General features: G+C 38.8%; 1 protein-coding gene across 4 annotated transcripts in view; it reads right to left on the bottom strand.

The window, feature by feature from the left end:
- The window catches only part of LOC120958619 (lachesin-like), a 73,344-nt gene that overhangs the window by 43,627 nt on the left and 12,324 nt on the right, over positions 1–17,393 (bottom strand). For all 4 annotated transcript variants that reach the window (XM_040381542.2, XM_040381541.2, XM_049608744.1 and 1 more), the window contains exons 3-4: positions 9,106–9,212; positions 5,725–5,941 (exon numbers count right to left, since the gene is read on the bottom strand). In XM_040381542.2, coding sequence (XP_040237476.2) covers positions 5,725–5,941; positions 9,106–9,212 — 324 coding nt within the window. The remainder of the gene's footprint in view (positions 1–5,724; positions 5,942–9,105; positions 9,213–17,393) is intronic.

The following is a 17,393-nucleotide window of genomic DNA, read 5'->3' as shown; positions in this document are numbered from 1 at the left end:
TCGGTTAACATGGAGCATTTCTTTATGTTTGATTATTGTTGAGTCCTATACGAGTTTTCATTATAAGTATAATTTACATGTGTTTTTGGGGTTTTCATAATTTTGGGACACTATAACATCCTTGTTGGACAGTCCTATTGGAAATTGCAAAGGTCAATTGAATTTCTCGAAAATAGGTGATATATAGTAAACTTCCCATCATATTAAATTCATTTCGCACCGCAGTACTTTGCCAAATGGATAACTACCTCTCGATCATGTTATAGTTAGTATAGTATAGTATGGTGGCAACATCTAACAGGTCATAATATGCCTCACATTACAAAACTTACATGTTGTTTGACTAGGCCTTGGTACGACCAAACCCCTAAAATCGATTGGGCATTGCAAAAACTATGCAAAAATGAACAACAAATAGATCAATACTTTCGAATGCTCATTGCCAACAAATACAATATTATTAATAAAATTTATACAGATGGCTTGGTATGTAATAGTTCTGCTGGCTATGGTATAGCATCACAAAATGCTCGCTGCAGTATTAAGCTTCCTGATAGTTCGTCAATATTCTCAGCAGAGGCTATTGCGATTATGATAGCGACTGAAGAAGCCACCGTAAATGATAGACCTAACGTTATTTTCACAGATAGCGCTAGTGTCCTGAAAGTTTAAGAGAAAGGATCCATGTAAGGGTTTCACATTCAATCCATCGAAGCTCTATCAAAAGATAGATCAATTGAATCCTGTTGGATACCAGGACATAAAGGCATCAAAGGAAATGAATAAGCTGACCGTTTTGCGAATGAAGGCACAACGGAGGAAGATCATGTCAACGGATCTATCTCCAGAGGCGATGTGTCATTGTGGTGGAGAAGATCAACACATCAGACCTGGCAAAACACATGGAATACATCACCCATCATTAATCTAAAAAAAATAAAACAGGCATCTGCACTTTGGACCGATCCACTAGATCACAGCGATCAACGTATAATAACAAGAATGAGAATTGGACATACCCGACTAACGCATACACATCGATTAAAATGGCATCACTTTAAATCTGCCCGTTTTGTGGAATTGATATGACGCTAGAACACATTTTAATAGACTGTTATGGTTACTCTGTCGAAATGATAATTTACAAGCTAGGAGAACATTGGGATACTGTACTATCAAACAATCTGAATGAAATAAAAAAAGTTTTGAATTTTCTGAAGGAAACTAATCTTTATAAGCAAATTTAAAAATATACCACAATACACAAGTGAGATTTAACAGCAAAAGTCTTTTGTTTTCTTATTACTTTTTCTTTTTTTATTTTATTTTATTAAAACTTTAATAATAATTAATACACCTTTCGTTGTGAACTATTACTTATCTTTCTGAACTCATAGAACTATATAATATATCATTCATATTACTGAACTTTTAAGGCGAGAGCCCCAGAAAAAAACCCTGTAATATTGCCAGAAAGAAAAGTGTTCTTGGGGGATATACTTGTTCATGAAGGTGAGAGTTGCCCCTGCCGATTGCTGCAATCTGGTAGAGTTTCGTATGACTATATACAGGGCGTTCGGGATAATTTTGACAGTTAAGGCCGGCCTACATTGATCGTACTCCCAAGCGTAATTTTGATTTTCACTAGCGCATCTGGCGGCGACTGGTGGAACCTATTTTTGGTCATCCAGGGAATGGTTATGCCGGATCTCAAAATTAAGTAGTTTTTCCATCGTTTTCCATTGCAAAAATGGATGCAATGCGTGCAAAACATGTGTATCTACGTTTTACAAAACTTTTCTCCTCCGTTTTTAGTAAAAAACATGGAAAAATAACGTATTTTCTGAAGCGGCTCCAAATTGTTTGGCAAAATGCTTCGGTCAGCCGCCGCCAGATGCGCTAGTGAAAATCAAAATTACGCTTGCGAGTACCAAAGTGGGTAGAAAGGAGGTGTCGTCATACAGAACAATTGGCCATCAAGGCTTTAGAAAAAAGCACAAAATCAGGATCGACGGCAGTTGTCAAATGCGACGAATGTTGCTGGTATACGGGTATGATAAATGAATTGTTTCAATTTAATTAATATTTGTATAGCACTAAAAACATATATTTTGCATCAACACTTTATAAATCGGCATTTTCAACGTGATATTCCGCCTGCTGCCTGTAAACAAATATCGACGGCTGTTGTCAAACTGAATCTCAAAATGGCAACATGCCAAACGCTAAGAAGACACCTCCTCTATATTCCACCTTGTGCGAGTACGATCAATGTAGCCCGGCCTTTACATTTTTGTTTACAACTCGTGATCGAGTTGACATAGGAAAACAAGCAATACGTCATTCGACAGCTAAAAGTGTACGGGACAAGCAGCGAAAACATTCCGTGATAAAAAAATGCCAAAAAAGAGTACATTGTGGAAGCGGATCACATGCATCATGATGATCCGCGCCGGACGCGACAACCGCGACATCATGCAGTGCGTGCAGTGTTCGCTGAACACGGTGAAGGCGATCCGGAGTGAGCTGAGAGAAAACAGCGACGACGACGAAGCGGTGGCAGCACGAAGACCACATTCTCAGCGGCGGGATTGCGTGCGGACCGACGCTTTCCTGGCTGACCTCTAGGCGAGCGTGATGGAAAATCCGGGGATCGGAATTCGGCCGTTGGCACGTGAGATGGGGGTGGCACCATCCACGATAAAAATGGCCTTGAATGACGACCTTGGACACCGTCGTGAAGCCTTGGATCACGAGAGTGGCCAACGGCAGACCGTACGTGTTCCAGCAGGATTCCGCTCCGTGCTATACAGCCTCCAAAACGATAAAGTGGTTGGCGGCCAATTTCAACGACTTCATCGCGCCCAATGTGTGGCCTCGCAGCTCCCCGGATCTTAATCCAATGGATTATTTCGTGTGGGGCGCGGTGGAACAGGACACCAACAGAACCTCCAGCAACTATTTGTAAAACAAACAAAAATTCCCCGATGATTAATTTTGCCATAATTTTTTTTTCTTTCTCCGTAGGTGACTGTCAAAATTATCCCGAACGCCCATTGTACCGATTGCACTGTATATGGTGTGCAAGTGTTGTAGATTTGATGCCAATACATTTGTGGAAATCTTTGTGACCTTATTTGTGAATATTTATATAATAATATTTACTATATATAAATATAACAATATTTACTATAGCAAAATTTTAATTTCTATGAAACTGGTTTGTTTGAAGTAAAAACAGTCTAGCAGTTACTGACAAAAACCAATAAAAAATCGTTCTGAAACGAGTTTTCTAAACGATAAGACATACAAATTATATGGAAACGAGCCTCCCGTATTACGAGTTTTTCGAGCCACTGGAACGGATTAAACTCGTTATGGTGGGTTCCACTGTATTTAAAAAGCAAAAACTCGACAGAAACAATTAAGTAATCTATAATACTTCAAAATGACACACACATATTTTTTTGTGGACAACCCGCAACAGTGTTCATATGCATATGCAGTAGATGCTCACAAACTGCTAGCCACATTCTCTAATGTGGCTCACTCTTTCCTTAGTTTGCTCACACAATAGGTGCAAACAATGTGAAAGAAACTTTTTATGAAAGAAATATAGTCTACACAAAACTACACGCAAACAACATGACAGCTGAGTGTGAACCATGTGTCAGAACAGACAAAAAAACCAAGTGTTGAATGTTTTCGAATAACTTCGCTGTTGGATGGTCTTTTTTGGAGGAAAGTTTCTTGTTATTTCTTCCTTTTTTACGTCGTGCAATCGTCGTGGTTTGTCAAGTGTGTGGTGGAATTGTTGAAGATTCCTGAGTTGCTTTCAGTTTTTTTGTGTGTGCAGATTATTGATTTCGGAAACATACGATAAACAGGGTATGCGATGAAATGGAAGGCAGCACGAAACATGCATTTTTCAAAAACATCGCCCACCTCTCGCCCTAAACATTGTTCGCTCCTTGCATCGTGACACTTGGCAGGTTGGCGTAAGGAGCTTATGCTTACTCGCCCCTTCGACCACCTAGATTGTTTGCAGCGGCTTCACGCTCCAGGGAAATGAAAATAAATAAATGTTTATTTTAAAATTGTTTTCATTTCCTCTTTTCGCTCCTAAAACCCACACCCAACGGTTCCCCTAAAGACATCCAGTGCGCAGTGTTTGCCGTGGGGTTCCCTTCAAGCTGTTTTCGCCAACAGAGGTTTCTTTTTTGGCTCTTCATGCCACCACTCCGGATTGCAGGTTTGAAGGTTATTTTTCTTGCATCAGCTACAGATTGCCTTTACTAAGCGTCTAGGTCACATCCACCAGCAATGCGTCCAGGCGGCAACCGTCGAAGCGACGAAGATAGACAGCGGCATCTTGGAGGCGTTAGGCGGCTCGTTATCCTACAACATGCCGACATGTCCTGCCACTACTATTGGAAGAACATAAACAACAAGCTCAACAATACTACCATCAGGATACGCTTGGATAGTAGGTTCCGTGTATTTTCACGTATTGGATGACGACGGCCGATGATCCTAATGTGATTTGAATTTAAATTGATTTCCGTTCCTCATTATGCCTATCGTTTTTCATCGGTGCAAACGACAAAAGTGCAAAATCGAATCACTTCCTCTTAGCCAGTTGATGCAGCACTGCCGGATGATCGGATTTACCGAGAGCTCTATTGCAAAAATGCTATGCAATAGCAATGGAGAAAAACGCTACCCAGAGAGCGTAGCGTGTATCAAAGCGAAACAATATGCAGAAAAAAATGTGTACCGGTTTCCTTGCTTCATTGACAGAGTTTGTCGCGTAAGCGAAGAATCGAAATTGCAAAGACTTGGTGCTGTATTGTTGCTATCCCAGATACGCTGCCAACAGGAACGTGTTGCAAAGGTATGGTAATGCAGTGCAGATTCAATTTTTCATTCGATTCGAGCTTGTAGAAAAGTAGAACCATCAAACGCTGAAAGCTTTGCCGAAAGCTGATAAACGGTATTGTTCACGTTGACTCTGCAATAGTCGTCTATTTATTCTGCAGAGGGGATTATTTTCACAATTACTCTTCGGAACAATCCGTCTGTAATGCTGGATTTTGTTTTAACAAGTCATTTCCTTCGCGAAATCTAACGTTCATTTTATGGTATTTTTTTATAACTCTTTGGTGCGGCAATTCTTTCACAAATGATTTACTTGTTTGTTATTTTGTTATTTTCTTTCTAAGAACAAAAAATCGCCTAAAAGTGATGGTAGAATAAGTTAATTATCGTCATTTTATCGCACGCCAGTGATTGTTACTTTCAAGCTCGGTAAAGACAATTTATTTCAGAGCGACAGAGGGAAATTAAATTTTCCCCATGTAACGCCTCACCAGAGAGCGATTTTTGCACGTGATAACGAAGCTACAGCTCCCTTTCTTTGAATATTCTGGCATCTAATTTGATTCTAACGGCGCCACCATGCAATACCTGCTGATGGATTATAGATACGACTGAAGATATCGATTTCCAAGAGGGTGTTGGCTCGCTGTACTAAGCGGCTTCGCGCAACACTCGTTCGAAATGTGATCACGTTCAACAGAGCAAAATTAGAGCAGTAGATACAGAAAATTAAGGTTTATAGCGCGTGTGAGTTTGGGTAAAAAGTCATTAGAGTTTGGTAGTGTTGTAGAAAGCTAGCGATTTGTGCAAATAAATCTTTTCAGCAGACAGCGACAATGTACTTACCCACCACATGAAGATAGCCAAACTGCGTCTTCGCAGTGACTGTGTTGATTTGGCACATGTAGCGGCCCTTGTCCTCTTCCTGGACGTTTGATATGTGTAAGAACCAGGTCTTGTGTTTGTCATGCTTGTCGTGCGTGACGCTGATGCGAGGATTCCTTGTGATTACATGATTATGTACAGTAAGGATTGCGGACTGCTCGAAGTGCATCCACGCTACCTGAAAAAAGTGAATACAAAAAAATGTATAATTTCTTAAATCATATCAAAAGAAAATCTTACTGAAGAAACGGTTGAAAAGTATGCTTTCTACATGTACAGATTTGACATTTGGCTTCTATATAAAAAATCATCAATAATGATAGGTTTAACGGCTTAATAGTCTATTGTAGACATTCCCAAATATTTTGAATGGAGCTTAATTATTACCATAGATAAATGAGTAATAAAAATCAACAGGTAAAGCTCAATGAACAAAAGGGCTGTAGGTCTTATAATAAGATTTTATCTAATATAGATTATAATCCGAATAAGAAGGAAAACTCGAAGAAAGTTGTGATTAGTCGCTCGTCATCAAATATTTAAATAATTATTCGAAAATTATCTTCAATATATTTCGTCATGAAAATAAAAAAAGGAATTTTCAATACCTTTAAGACTTTTACCTAACACATATAAGAATGTTGTGTTGTGAAATATGTTTGCTCCTTATAAATATAGTTCCAATTGAAAATGAAAATTTACAGTATTTACATTCAAGCAATGAAGATTCGGTGGTAAAGCCGAAAATTGCCGTAATATGTAAAAAACACACCACTTGTGGATTTAAACACGTTTGGAACTAGTATTCCATGCTCATTGACTATTGTGCTTTAGGTATACTAGTTGATCACTAATAACTAAACTTTTTAGGCTAGTTTTGATAGATTACTGTTGTTTTACTAAAAGAAGAAGACATTACTTTGAAAGTTTATTGCTATAGACCCTACAGCAATGCAAAATGCACTCTGAAAGCAAAAATACATTGAATGCATAATAGACAACATAGACAACGGAAAGGTTTCCCATTGTTTGCTTCTGATTTTTTTTAAACAATGAATTAAACATGATCGCGTACAATGGTTCGTTTAAATGAATATATTGCTGCGATATAAATTGAGTCGTATTTGCTACGACTATGGATGATATCACAAAAAGCGACTCCTTTTTGTACATTTGAACACTTTGCAATTCGGCCCACCTTTGCGGGATGTTTTCTCAGCTGGTTCTTTGATTATTGACAAATTTGGTCTTCGTTCGTGCTAAGTCGTTTTCTACCAGACGATAGCTCTCAACCAAACTCTCGCTAGAACAGAACGAATCTCGTATGAATGGTCTTGAATCGCCTTGTTTGCCATCCAATTTGGTATATATTCTCGGAACAAGCGTTTCGCCCAATCCTTACACTGATGTGTAGCTGCCAAAGGGCGTATTTGTAGACATAGTTGGTATTTGACCATAGGATGTTGTCACTTATGAAGGTTATGATTCGAAGGTGTTGATCCCCAGGGATGGAGACAAAACGGCATGAGGAAAAACAGTGTATATAATTTATTCGGTAGGACTGTCCTTATAACTTCTTCCTGACGTAATTTTAATGCTCGCGTGATACATCGAGTTTATTTTTTGGTTTGGTTTGAAACTGTTTACCATTTTCGCGATGAACGATACCACCCGTGGGTATTTAATCATTTGGGAGAAATATACAATATTCCCAGACTATGCATATAACACGCCATATGTTAAAGCGAATGGAAGCTGTTTAAGTTGTCTTCTGATCTTCCAGCGCTTTAGGCCAGTATCCTAAAAACAATGCCGTCCTTAGTAAAGGCGTAACGCAGCCGAAGGGATCATGGTTTAGTTTCAGTGAGGCGTATAATTTACTTTCACCTTGATTTTTGGTCTTTGGAGAAATGCCCGAATCGATACTCTTTCACAAGGCATGCGTTCGCTGAATCTGTTCCTATCTTTTAGCCTACCCTGGAAAGGCTGTGTACGTGATATCATGTTGCGAAACAAGATTCTGTTCAGCAAGAAGAAACTCCTGACGTTCCATATGAACCGACCGAAAGATGAAAATGCACTCCTTCGTGGAGGAATTTGTTTTTTTCTTATACTTATCCATCGCTCTGTGTTGAGGATGTATGTGTAGTATGGTATGTTATGGCATTCGTATGTATACTTACAACGCGCCCTTTTCCGTTTCCCGACATTAACCAGAAAGATAAGATAATCCTTTCGGAAAAGTTTTACCTTTATCGTAATAAGGTAATCCGACAGTGTTTGGATCTTCAACGAATAAATAAAAACACTTTCTTTATCGCTTAGGGAAAGGAATAAGCGTAAAGAAACATTTATCCTCAAGTTCAATGCAATGTTATTTGCAGATGTTGTTAGATATTTGATAAAAAGTTAGACAATTATCAAGGATTGATTTTTAAGCGTATGATATCAGTCATATGAATGATAAAGAATATTGTTGTGCTTATCTGTACTTATGATGTCTCCACTGTACTTATCAAATTGTTTCCTTCAAATTCATTAGGATACAAATGGATCACTACGCATATCATTGTTCAATAAATACAAAATTTTAAACAACATGTATTTCATACGTAAACTGAGACAAAATCACAAAACAGATATTTCTTAAAATCATTCATTCAAACAGTACAACTCAACAATCACGTATCATCTTCCGTGTACCCTGTACCATACTAACGTACGGCTATTTGAGGTGCACCCCTTCACAAATGATATCTTTAGAGATTCCTACAATATGTAAAGCAGCAGGAACATATTGCCAACGTTCCGGCTGGGAAGAAAGATGGAATCTCCAGGCTGGTAGAATGCGAATAAATGTGAATTTTTATTAGTAAAATATTCATGATTGCGTACGTTTAGTCTACATCAAGATGATGCTCTTAGAAAAAACACAAAAACACGTTATAGTACCATGCCAAACGTTGGATTGCTTGTGAGTTGCGTGCAGTGATGGCAATGGGCACGATTAGGAACGATATCTTTTTATTAAAAGATAACAATTTTAATAAAACCAGATTTGCACACGTTCCGTGACTCCGATTGAAGCGTGATGAACGGCGCGAATTCGTGTTTGCAAACATGGTTGTTTGCTGTGGGGTGTCGTGTTTTTTAGCTGCATCGTGGGCGAGATAAGCAAATTCATGTAGAACACGTGCGAAGCATAAATCGCAGTAATTTCTACGACCGTGCTGCACAACGATACATTTATTTGATGGGCGCTGTACTAAATGATGATCAGCGTCAATGAGCTTCGTAATGTTCATTGTAATGCGATGTCTGATTGCGCCCAATTGTACTTACTTTGTATGATCCTAGGTTTTTGACAGAACAAGCCAGTTTGACGTTCCGCCCAGCAGGCACTGTAACATTTTCTATAACATCCGTAAACTCTGGTTCCTCGACGACGACTGGAAAGAGATTGTAAAAATACATAGGTAAGATAACACATTTTTGGTTATTAAAGCTTTTTTGTATATATTATTTGAATTATCAAGAATATTTGTAATTATTATTTTTTGCATTTAATTTAAATAATTTTGTTTCATTTGTATCCATAGTATATTGTCATACAAGTTTTAAAAAAGTTACAATTTCGTTGTAGACATAATTTTTGTGGTAGAAATAATTTTTCTAGTTTATTTATTCTATTTTTTTGTGCAAGATTTTAGAAACTGACAAAAACGTTAATGTTATGCTATACAGTAGCATTGTTGTTTTCAATAGTGGAAAGATCATAAACAATTTGTCACTGGCGATAAAAACTAATTAAATTTATGTCATTTACTATGTCGCCACAGCCATCCGTTCGATCGAAATTGTTTGGTTAGCAAATAAAAATCAATGAAACAATCACGTATCCGATTCGTGGCCGATCGGCATGTTGACGACGCAGCATTTTTAGGAAGTAAGAACAAAACAAATTTGATTCAAATTCATCTGAATGTCATCTGAATGACTGTCGTAACTCATGCATGACATTCGTGCAAGAGCTTGGCACCTAATAAAAGATAGTAAAACTATTATATATATTGGATTTTCATTGTCTCCCTGTAATCGATTGAGATGGTCCGGTGGTACAGTCGTCAACCTGTCAACGACTTAAAAACTTGCCCGTAATGGGTTCAAGCCTGAAATAAACCGTTCCCCGCAGTAGGAACTGACTATCTGGCACTGTGGTACTTAATAACCAAAGCCATAAGTCTCGAAAGCCTGTATAGGCCGGCCCGGTTGCGTCAAACAGAAGAAGAAGAATAGATACATACATACATGTGAAGACATACATACTAGACATGTGAAGATAAGTGATAAAAATAAAACAAAATTGCTGAACAAATTTTTTACCTTTGAGTATTTGATATTCGGATGTTTAGTTCCACAAATGTTTTGCATAATAACACATCAACAAATCACGGATTCAGCGTGTACAGGAACAAAGTCCATATGAAAAGTGTAGCTTCCAATCAATACATCAACTCATATCTGAATCAAATATTAGCAACTATTAAGTTGCGTTCGATTTCAAAGTTTATTCATTTTGTTTCTGTCACGCCAGATAGCATCTTTTTGGAAGTTTAATCTCGCGAAGACACTTTGTCGTTTGCAAAACAATTCATTTTACTTTATCACAAACAGCTCGTTCGTTTTGACTCTTTTTCATATAATCTTTTCTTCTATCGTTAGTAGAAACGGGTGTTTGTTGACTGAATTTTTGGGTGGCCAGCATCCACCATCCACCATGGTCTTTCTTACCTTCGAACAATCAATTCGAAGGGTGCGCTTGAACGCTTGCCAACCGGCTCAGTGTTTCCGGCGTTTTGTCTTTTGTCGTCGTCGGCGTTGGGTGGTTGTCGAAACCGCATTGCCGAAGATAAATGGCTACAATGGTTATCAATTTCTAGAAACCCGGTACAGACGGTTCTTCTTCCACTGGGCAAAAGATGGTGAAGGTGGCGCTAGATGGCGCCATGCATTGGGTTTCTTTGCTTCGGAGACACTCGGAGGGTGCAGCATCGCGGTTCAAGATCCTGTCGCCGATGGCGATACACCATCGAGCTAGCAAGGAAATACGGACGACACTCCGACTCCTTTGCCTTTTTTCCGAATGGAAGTTTAAAAGTGCTGATGCCAGACGTACGATAGTGAAAAACATGGTCTTTAGTGTACGCAGACACTTTTTGGGTCGAGTAATTCGGGAGAAAAACAAAACTAATAGCAAAAGTGGAACCTCTACTTCCGTCCTCCCGATCATGGCCGTGTGGTGATCCCGTCCGTGCCAAAAGTCAGAAGGCTTGAATTTTTGTATCGACCGCATGCACACTAACCTAGCCCGGGAAACGAGTCGGAGCAAAGTTTTAAAAAAGCTGCTTCCGAACAGCGACAGTGACAATAAAATATGTACAAATAAATATTCACCGAGTGATAAACAAGTGCGAAGGTCGAAGTTGTCGCGTTTTTCACCGGTAGTGAAGTGTAGGATCCGTTTTTCGTGTTTCATTTTGAACTCATTCAAAGTAAAATCGATTGCAAGTGGTCCCAGGGTGTGAGTGGTACGCGGGTGCATGTATTTATATTCATTTAGTATTCGACACACGATCTTACGATTCGTTACACATTGCTTAAAGCCGTATGCAAGAGCAAGAGAGTGGTAGAGAACGAGTGAAACAGAACGAGTGAAACAGAATGTGAGCAAAAAGTTGCTGATGGAGTCAAGCGCTCTAGTAGTTCATGTTAAAGTGTAACATCCATAGAACTTACATTTTTACATAAATTATATGGTTTGGATATGGTCACACCTAAACTACTATTGCTTACGATACTTTTGAGACCAATTGATTTGTTTTGGAAATCATCCGTTCAGTGCTATAATCTACGGTTTGTACTATATCCATTTACCCATCTCTTTATTAGTTGATGGTAATTGAAATTAAGGTTAGGACACATGACAAAAAACCCATAGTGAATGTGCCTTAATAAAGAATAGTTTTCAAAGAACTTTGGGCAATATTTTGGTTGTTAGCGTCACGTCGAACCAAGTTCGAATGTCTGTTGTCTAGTTCGACAAGACAGGAAACAGCTTCTCCTTCGTGATCTAACAAACTTCTGGCGTCGCTCAGCAGTAGCTGCCGGTGCGATGTCAGTTGGTTAGGCAGGAGTGTGTCTTGTGTTCATGCCGGAAGGACATCGTTGAAAGGGTACGGTACGGATCAAACCAACCCGCAATATGGTACGATACACTGACGAAATCGAGGCCGTCAGTAGAGGTTTTCCTTTTTCATCCCACGATGCATCCGCTCGGGATGGGTAGTTCGGCATGAGGTGGCTTTTTTCTGAAGACATTTCAGAAGACGCTCTACTTCGCTAGGTTATTGCGAGTGAAAGACGGCAGGAAAGCCATCGACAGAAGAAGTACTGTGATGAAATGTGGTACGTGCTTCGTTTGTGCTGTGTCGGTGTCGATTGTGCTGTGATGCCAGGCCGACCTTCACCAGTGGACCCTTTTTCCGTATGCGGCGTATGCGGGAACGCACACCGACAAAACCTACACGGAGTTGAAATTGAATTAACGGTGTTTTATCGCTGTTGCCAATTGATTGTTGTTGATAAACTTGACTTTTGGCTGATTTTAAATGAAATTTCACCGACAGTCAGTCAGTCAGCGAAAGCGATGACGACCATCGGGTTTGTTGCAGCAGCGGTAGCGTCGAAGTGTCTCTGGGGGACTCTCGTTTGCAACTCGTTTTGGTTCTCTCTCTCTATCCACCTACGCGTGTGGCAAAAAGTTTACCTCAATTGACGAGTTTATCGAAACTTTTGGGTGAACCAACTCCACCGCGAATGAATACCAATGAATGTTATCCAAATACGAGCGATTACGTGCTCTTCATTACAGTAGTAAAGTATCAAGATAAAGGAGCAACCACACGCCCGTAAGGGAAAGCGTTGTAATTCAAATGTGCGAGACAGTTGCAACAAATTTATATTGTAGGAAAACCTCTTGATTGAGGGGTTTGTTTGACTTTTAAGTTGCTTTGAGTTTAATGATGTTTAAAAAAAGTTCCAGAAGCGTACAAACACTTTAAAGCAATTTAAAACATAAAAAGGGATATTTAAAAACTACCACCGTAATTTAAGTATTTTATTCCTTCAATTTATACAAAATATAATGAAGTTAAACTAATATTTTAATGCAAAAAGTGTAGCCAGTATTGAGCAAGTGATTTATCAACAACATTGCAAACCAATACATTTCTGTAATAAATTGCATAGAAACATATTTTTGCAACGATAATGGCCGTGATGCCAACTCGCTTCATTGCAACATTAATTAATCGCTTTGAATGTACCTCACAAATCCTCAGCAACGTAAAACAAAACCAAAAAAATCCGCGCAAAACTCACAACAAAAGAATAAATTTGCTACCGTACTTCCTGTTTACTTTGACTCGCCCCCCCTCCCCAGTGAGGTGTTCGATAATTATAACAGGAAGTCCCATTTCTATTCATCAGTTGAGCGGTGACGTTGACGTACTAATTAACCAATTAAATCTTAATTACATAAAGCACGATAATCACGTCAACGTAACGCGGATAAAAGCCGCGTCGAAAAATGATCCCAGCGTCGGTGTGGGGAATAGTGGTTTCCGTTTCGACGTAGCACTTCTGTTGTCTTGATGTTCTCCGTCTACCCTTTGCTGTGCAACATCAAGCGTGCCACAAAACCGACAGCGACTGCTTTGGAAATCAGGATATCCGTTCCATCCGCTCCTGCCCGTGCTTTATGGGTTTCTTGTGTCACAAAATGATACGCTCGTGACTCGTGGCGCCCCTTGTTACAGCTGAGTCGCATCGAAGTAATGTTTGCTGTGGCTTAGCGGATTGACACGCTTTTTCCTTTGGTACGGCTGCTGGTAGAAAGTGGTGTGGTTGCAATCGACGTGGGAGGTGCGATTCGCGAAACAAAAACAAACTAATTGAATGTGCATAAAAAGTGAAACCTAATTCCCTACAAGCACCTTCACACCCCGCCTTTGAGAGGGATCCAACGCTCAGGGGGAGCAGGCAGAAAAATGAACCTTAACCCGGGTCAGGCGCCGTGTTAAACGGGAATATTTCTGAAAGGTTCCCTCGGGGGGCCACCAATCCTGAGTGGGGGCGGGCAGCATTAAGATAAATGGTTTCCTGTTTCCGTACAAAACGATAAACAAGCAGATTAGGCGAGGCTCATTTGGTGGTTTTTTGGTCGATTCTGTAGACAAGCTTTTCTCGGCGAAGGTTGTTGTTGATGCTTTTTGTCGTGGTCAGCTATTAGTTCCGGGCGCAATTTGAGATGGAGATGGAGCTTCTGCGATAGGCGTGGGAAATTATACGGTTTGTTGATTAATTCGGAATTATACTGGTGTCAGAAAAGTATCATTAAGTGTAATGGGATCTCAACATTGAACGATGAAATGTGACTTTTTGTGACAGTTTAAATCACAGATGTAACAGCTAAATGGCTGGAGGGCGCCGATCGCCGCCGTCGGCGTCAACTCACACTAATTAACAACATGAACTCGTCATGGGTTCAAGCCCCGTATGGATCGCGCTTCCGTACACAGAATTGAGTATCCTGCTATGAACACACAAACAAGTTACAAACACCAAGCTCATTAGTAGCTTAGGCAAGGTCTAGGCCGACCGTGTTGTGCCAAATAGTATAAAGAGGAACGGCTGCATATAATAATTAAGCAATATTTGACTGATTGGACTCACTATTAGTTATTTTGATCGTTGAATTTGACGTTTGTTTTAGCGAGATTTTGTAAATTGTTATACTATACCTCGTAAGATGTATCTTCTATTTGGCGTAGAAGATACATCTTACGAGATATAGTTTGATAATTTACAAAATCTTGTTAAAACAACCGTCAAATTCAACGATCGTAAGATTTATTCACTCAGCATATATTGTGCTAAAAATATCAGACAAAATAGATGTTTCTACGCAACGATGCCTGCTAGAAAATTCCTGTCAACATCATATAATCACCTAACTAAGGAAAATCGAGCAGAGCTTAGTGAATCTATCTCGATCGGTTTCGCCATCCCCTGGTACATATCTATGCTTGTCCTGTTGACAGGTGCAGCGAAATGTTTTTTTTTTTTTGTATTTTAAGTAAATTTTGAGATAATCTAACTGATTTAGTGAAAGATTCAGCAACAATGATGTGAGCTGTGCGAATGCACCTGTTTCAAATCATATTACCGTAGGCAATAACAATAAAACATGATTTTTTATGTAAATAAGCTTCTTGCAAAAATCGACGTTGGGAATGCAAAAGATGGCCATGGGTTGGGCTGGGAAACCTTCACGAATCTTTGTATGTAGGTACAATAGTTATGATGATGTGACAAACTATAGCTGATATAAACGTAACGTAGTAACGTAACAGTAGTAACGTTAATATAGAACATGCTCAGTATATGCTGAATCAAACAAACATGAATAAAATAACCATTTTTTTGCTTAAATACATCTCGTTCAAAAATTGTTAAAAGATGCATTAATAAAACCCAGGGCCTTAATGGGCCGGCCCTGTGGTACGGTCGTAAATTCGTCCCATAGGCACCGTGCCTCCCCCATACGTACGACTGACTATCTTGCTATGCGTAACCAATAAATCAGTGATAGTCAAGCCCATTGCCGGTCTAGTGGTACAGTCGTCAGCTCGAACGACTTAACAACATGCCCGTCATGGGTTCAAGCCCCGAATAGACCGTGCCCCCATACGTAGGACTGACTATCCTGCTACGGTAACAATAAGTCACTGAAAGCCAAGCTCACTTAACTAGTGGGTACAGACAGGCCTTGACCGACAGCGGTTGTTGTGCCAAAGAAGAAGAAGAAGAAGTCAAGCCCATTGGCCTTGAGCGATAAAGTGCCAACAATGAATAACCTACTAAAACTAGCCGATCAAATTCAAATCAAATAAAATTAAATTAAAAGAAATGATTCAAAATATTAGAATGTTTTGCGATACAAATATTAACAAACAATAAAAATGTTCATTCTTAAGATTGATTATGCACACTTTACAGTTCCTCATTACAAGAAAGAACATGAAAGGACTACAAATGTGATAGTCCGAGCTGTTCTTACTTACTATAAATAATGAAAAAGTACTACTATAAACTACTAGAACTTTACTATCAATACTTCCTGTATCTACTTGTTCATGAAGACGAGAGTTGGAGGACATATGTGGTGTGCAAGTGTATTGTAGATTTTGTGCCAATGAATTTATCAAAATGTTTAAAGACTTTATTTGTTCTGATATTATTTGTTGTTAATTTAATTTAATTAATTTGTTAATTATTTAAAGATTTAAAGAAATATTAAAGAAAACACCGTAATCAATCGACCTTTCAACCAAATGGATCGATAATAATGTCAAGAAAACAGTTTACAACAAATAGCTTCTACGTCATTAGTATTATGAAAATATTTTACATGTTTTCAAATTGGTATTTATACCCTTATAATCATACACTCTTAATGTCCTGGAACCAACTGTTGCACTTTTCAAACAAAATATATGGCAAACAAGCTCCCGCATAACGAGTTTTTAAAATAACGAGTGAGTCACTGGAACGTATTAAACTCGTTATGAGCGGTTCCCCTGTATTCAGTATCACACCTTAAGCTTATAATGGTATATAAACGGGGCTATAATGGTTTATGAAACTATTGATCTGATGATTTATTTTAATGTAAAAAGTTGTTTTTAATAAAAAATCATAAAAGTGTCGATTAAATTTGTACACTCCAAGCTCACGAGATGGCACTTACCTCGAGACAGATATAAGAAAGATTAAAGTATACTCAAAATATTTCTGTTTTCTTCTTCTTTTTTCTACGGGGGACGATTCATATGAGGCTTCAACCTGCGATGAGCATGTTTTTAAGATATGTCAGTTGACCACGGTACCGACCCTAATTCTACTTATATGATTTAATATATACTGTTAATGTATACTATTCTGTAAAATGCAATCAAATAGGGACATTCAAAGATAATTCACAAATTTACACTTTTCAAACACAACTCTTGTGACAACTTAATCCAAAATAATTTGAATAACACAAATTAAGCTACAACAGTTTGATTCCGATGTGTTAGAATAAATGTACTAGAAATGTAGAATATCTTTCATTTCGTTAATAAATAAAGATGGGATTTTGCTGTTGTTTAGGATGCTTCCATTAAAGTTCGTGAATTGTCCTATGCAGATGCTAAGTCGATTTTTATAACGCAACGTGCAGCTGGCTTTCATTGGGCTGCATTTGTCTGAAGTTGGCAGAGCACACGACCGGTTCGTGGCAGTGCTAAAAGGCATATATGCTAAGTTCATTCATTACTCTAAATGACTGGCTACACACAAAAGCAATACACTCGACGTCCTGCTGGCCGAGAACACAACAAATCCATCGTTGGCTATCAATTTATTGCTCCTCTATCATTGTCCAATCTGCAGTGACGTACTATTTCATTAAAATATCCCAACGCCCCAACGCAAGCACCAACGCGGGGTTTGAAAGGAACTCTATG

The sequence above is a fragment of the Anopheles coluzzii genome, chromosome 3, assembly GCF_943734685.1.
Source record: "Anopheles coluzzii chromosome 3, AcolN3, whole genome shotgun sequence".
Taxonomy (NCBI): domain Eukaryota; kingdom Metazoa; phylum Arthropoda; class Insecta; order Diptera; family Culicidae; genus Anopheles; species Anopheles coluzzii.
This window is presented reverse-complemented; position numbering and strand designations above follow the sequence as displayed.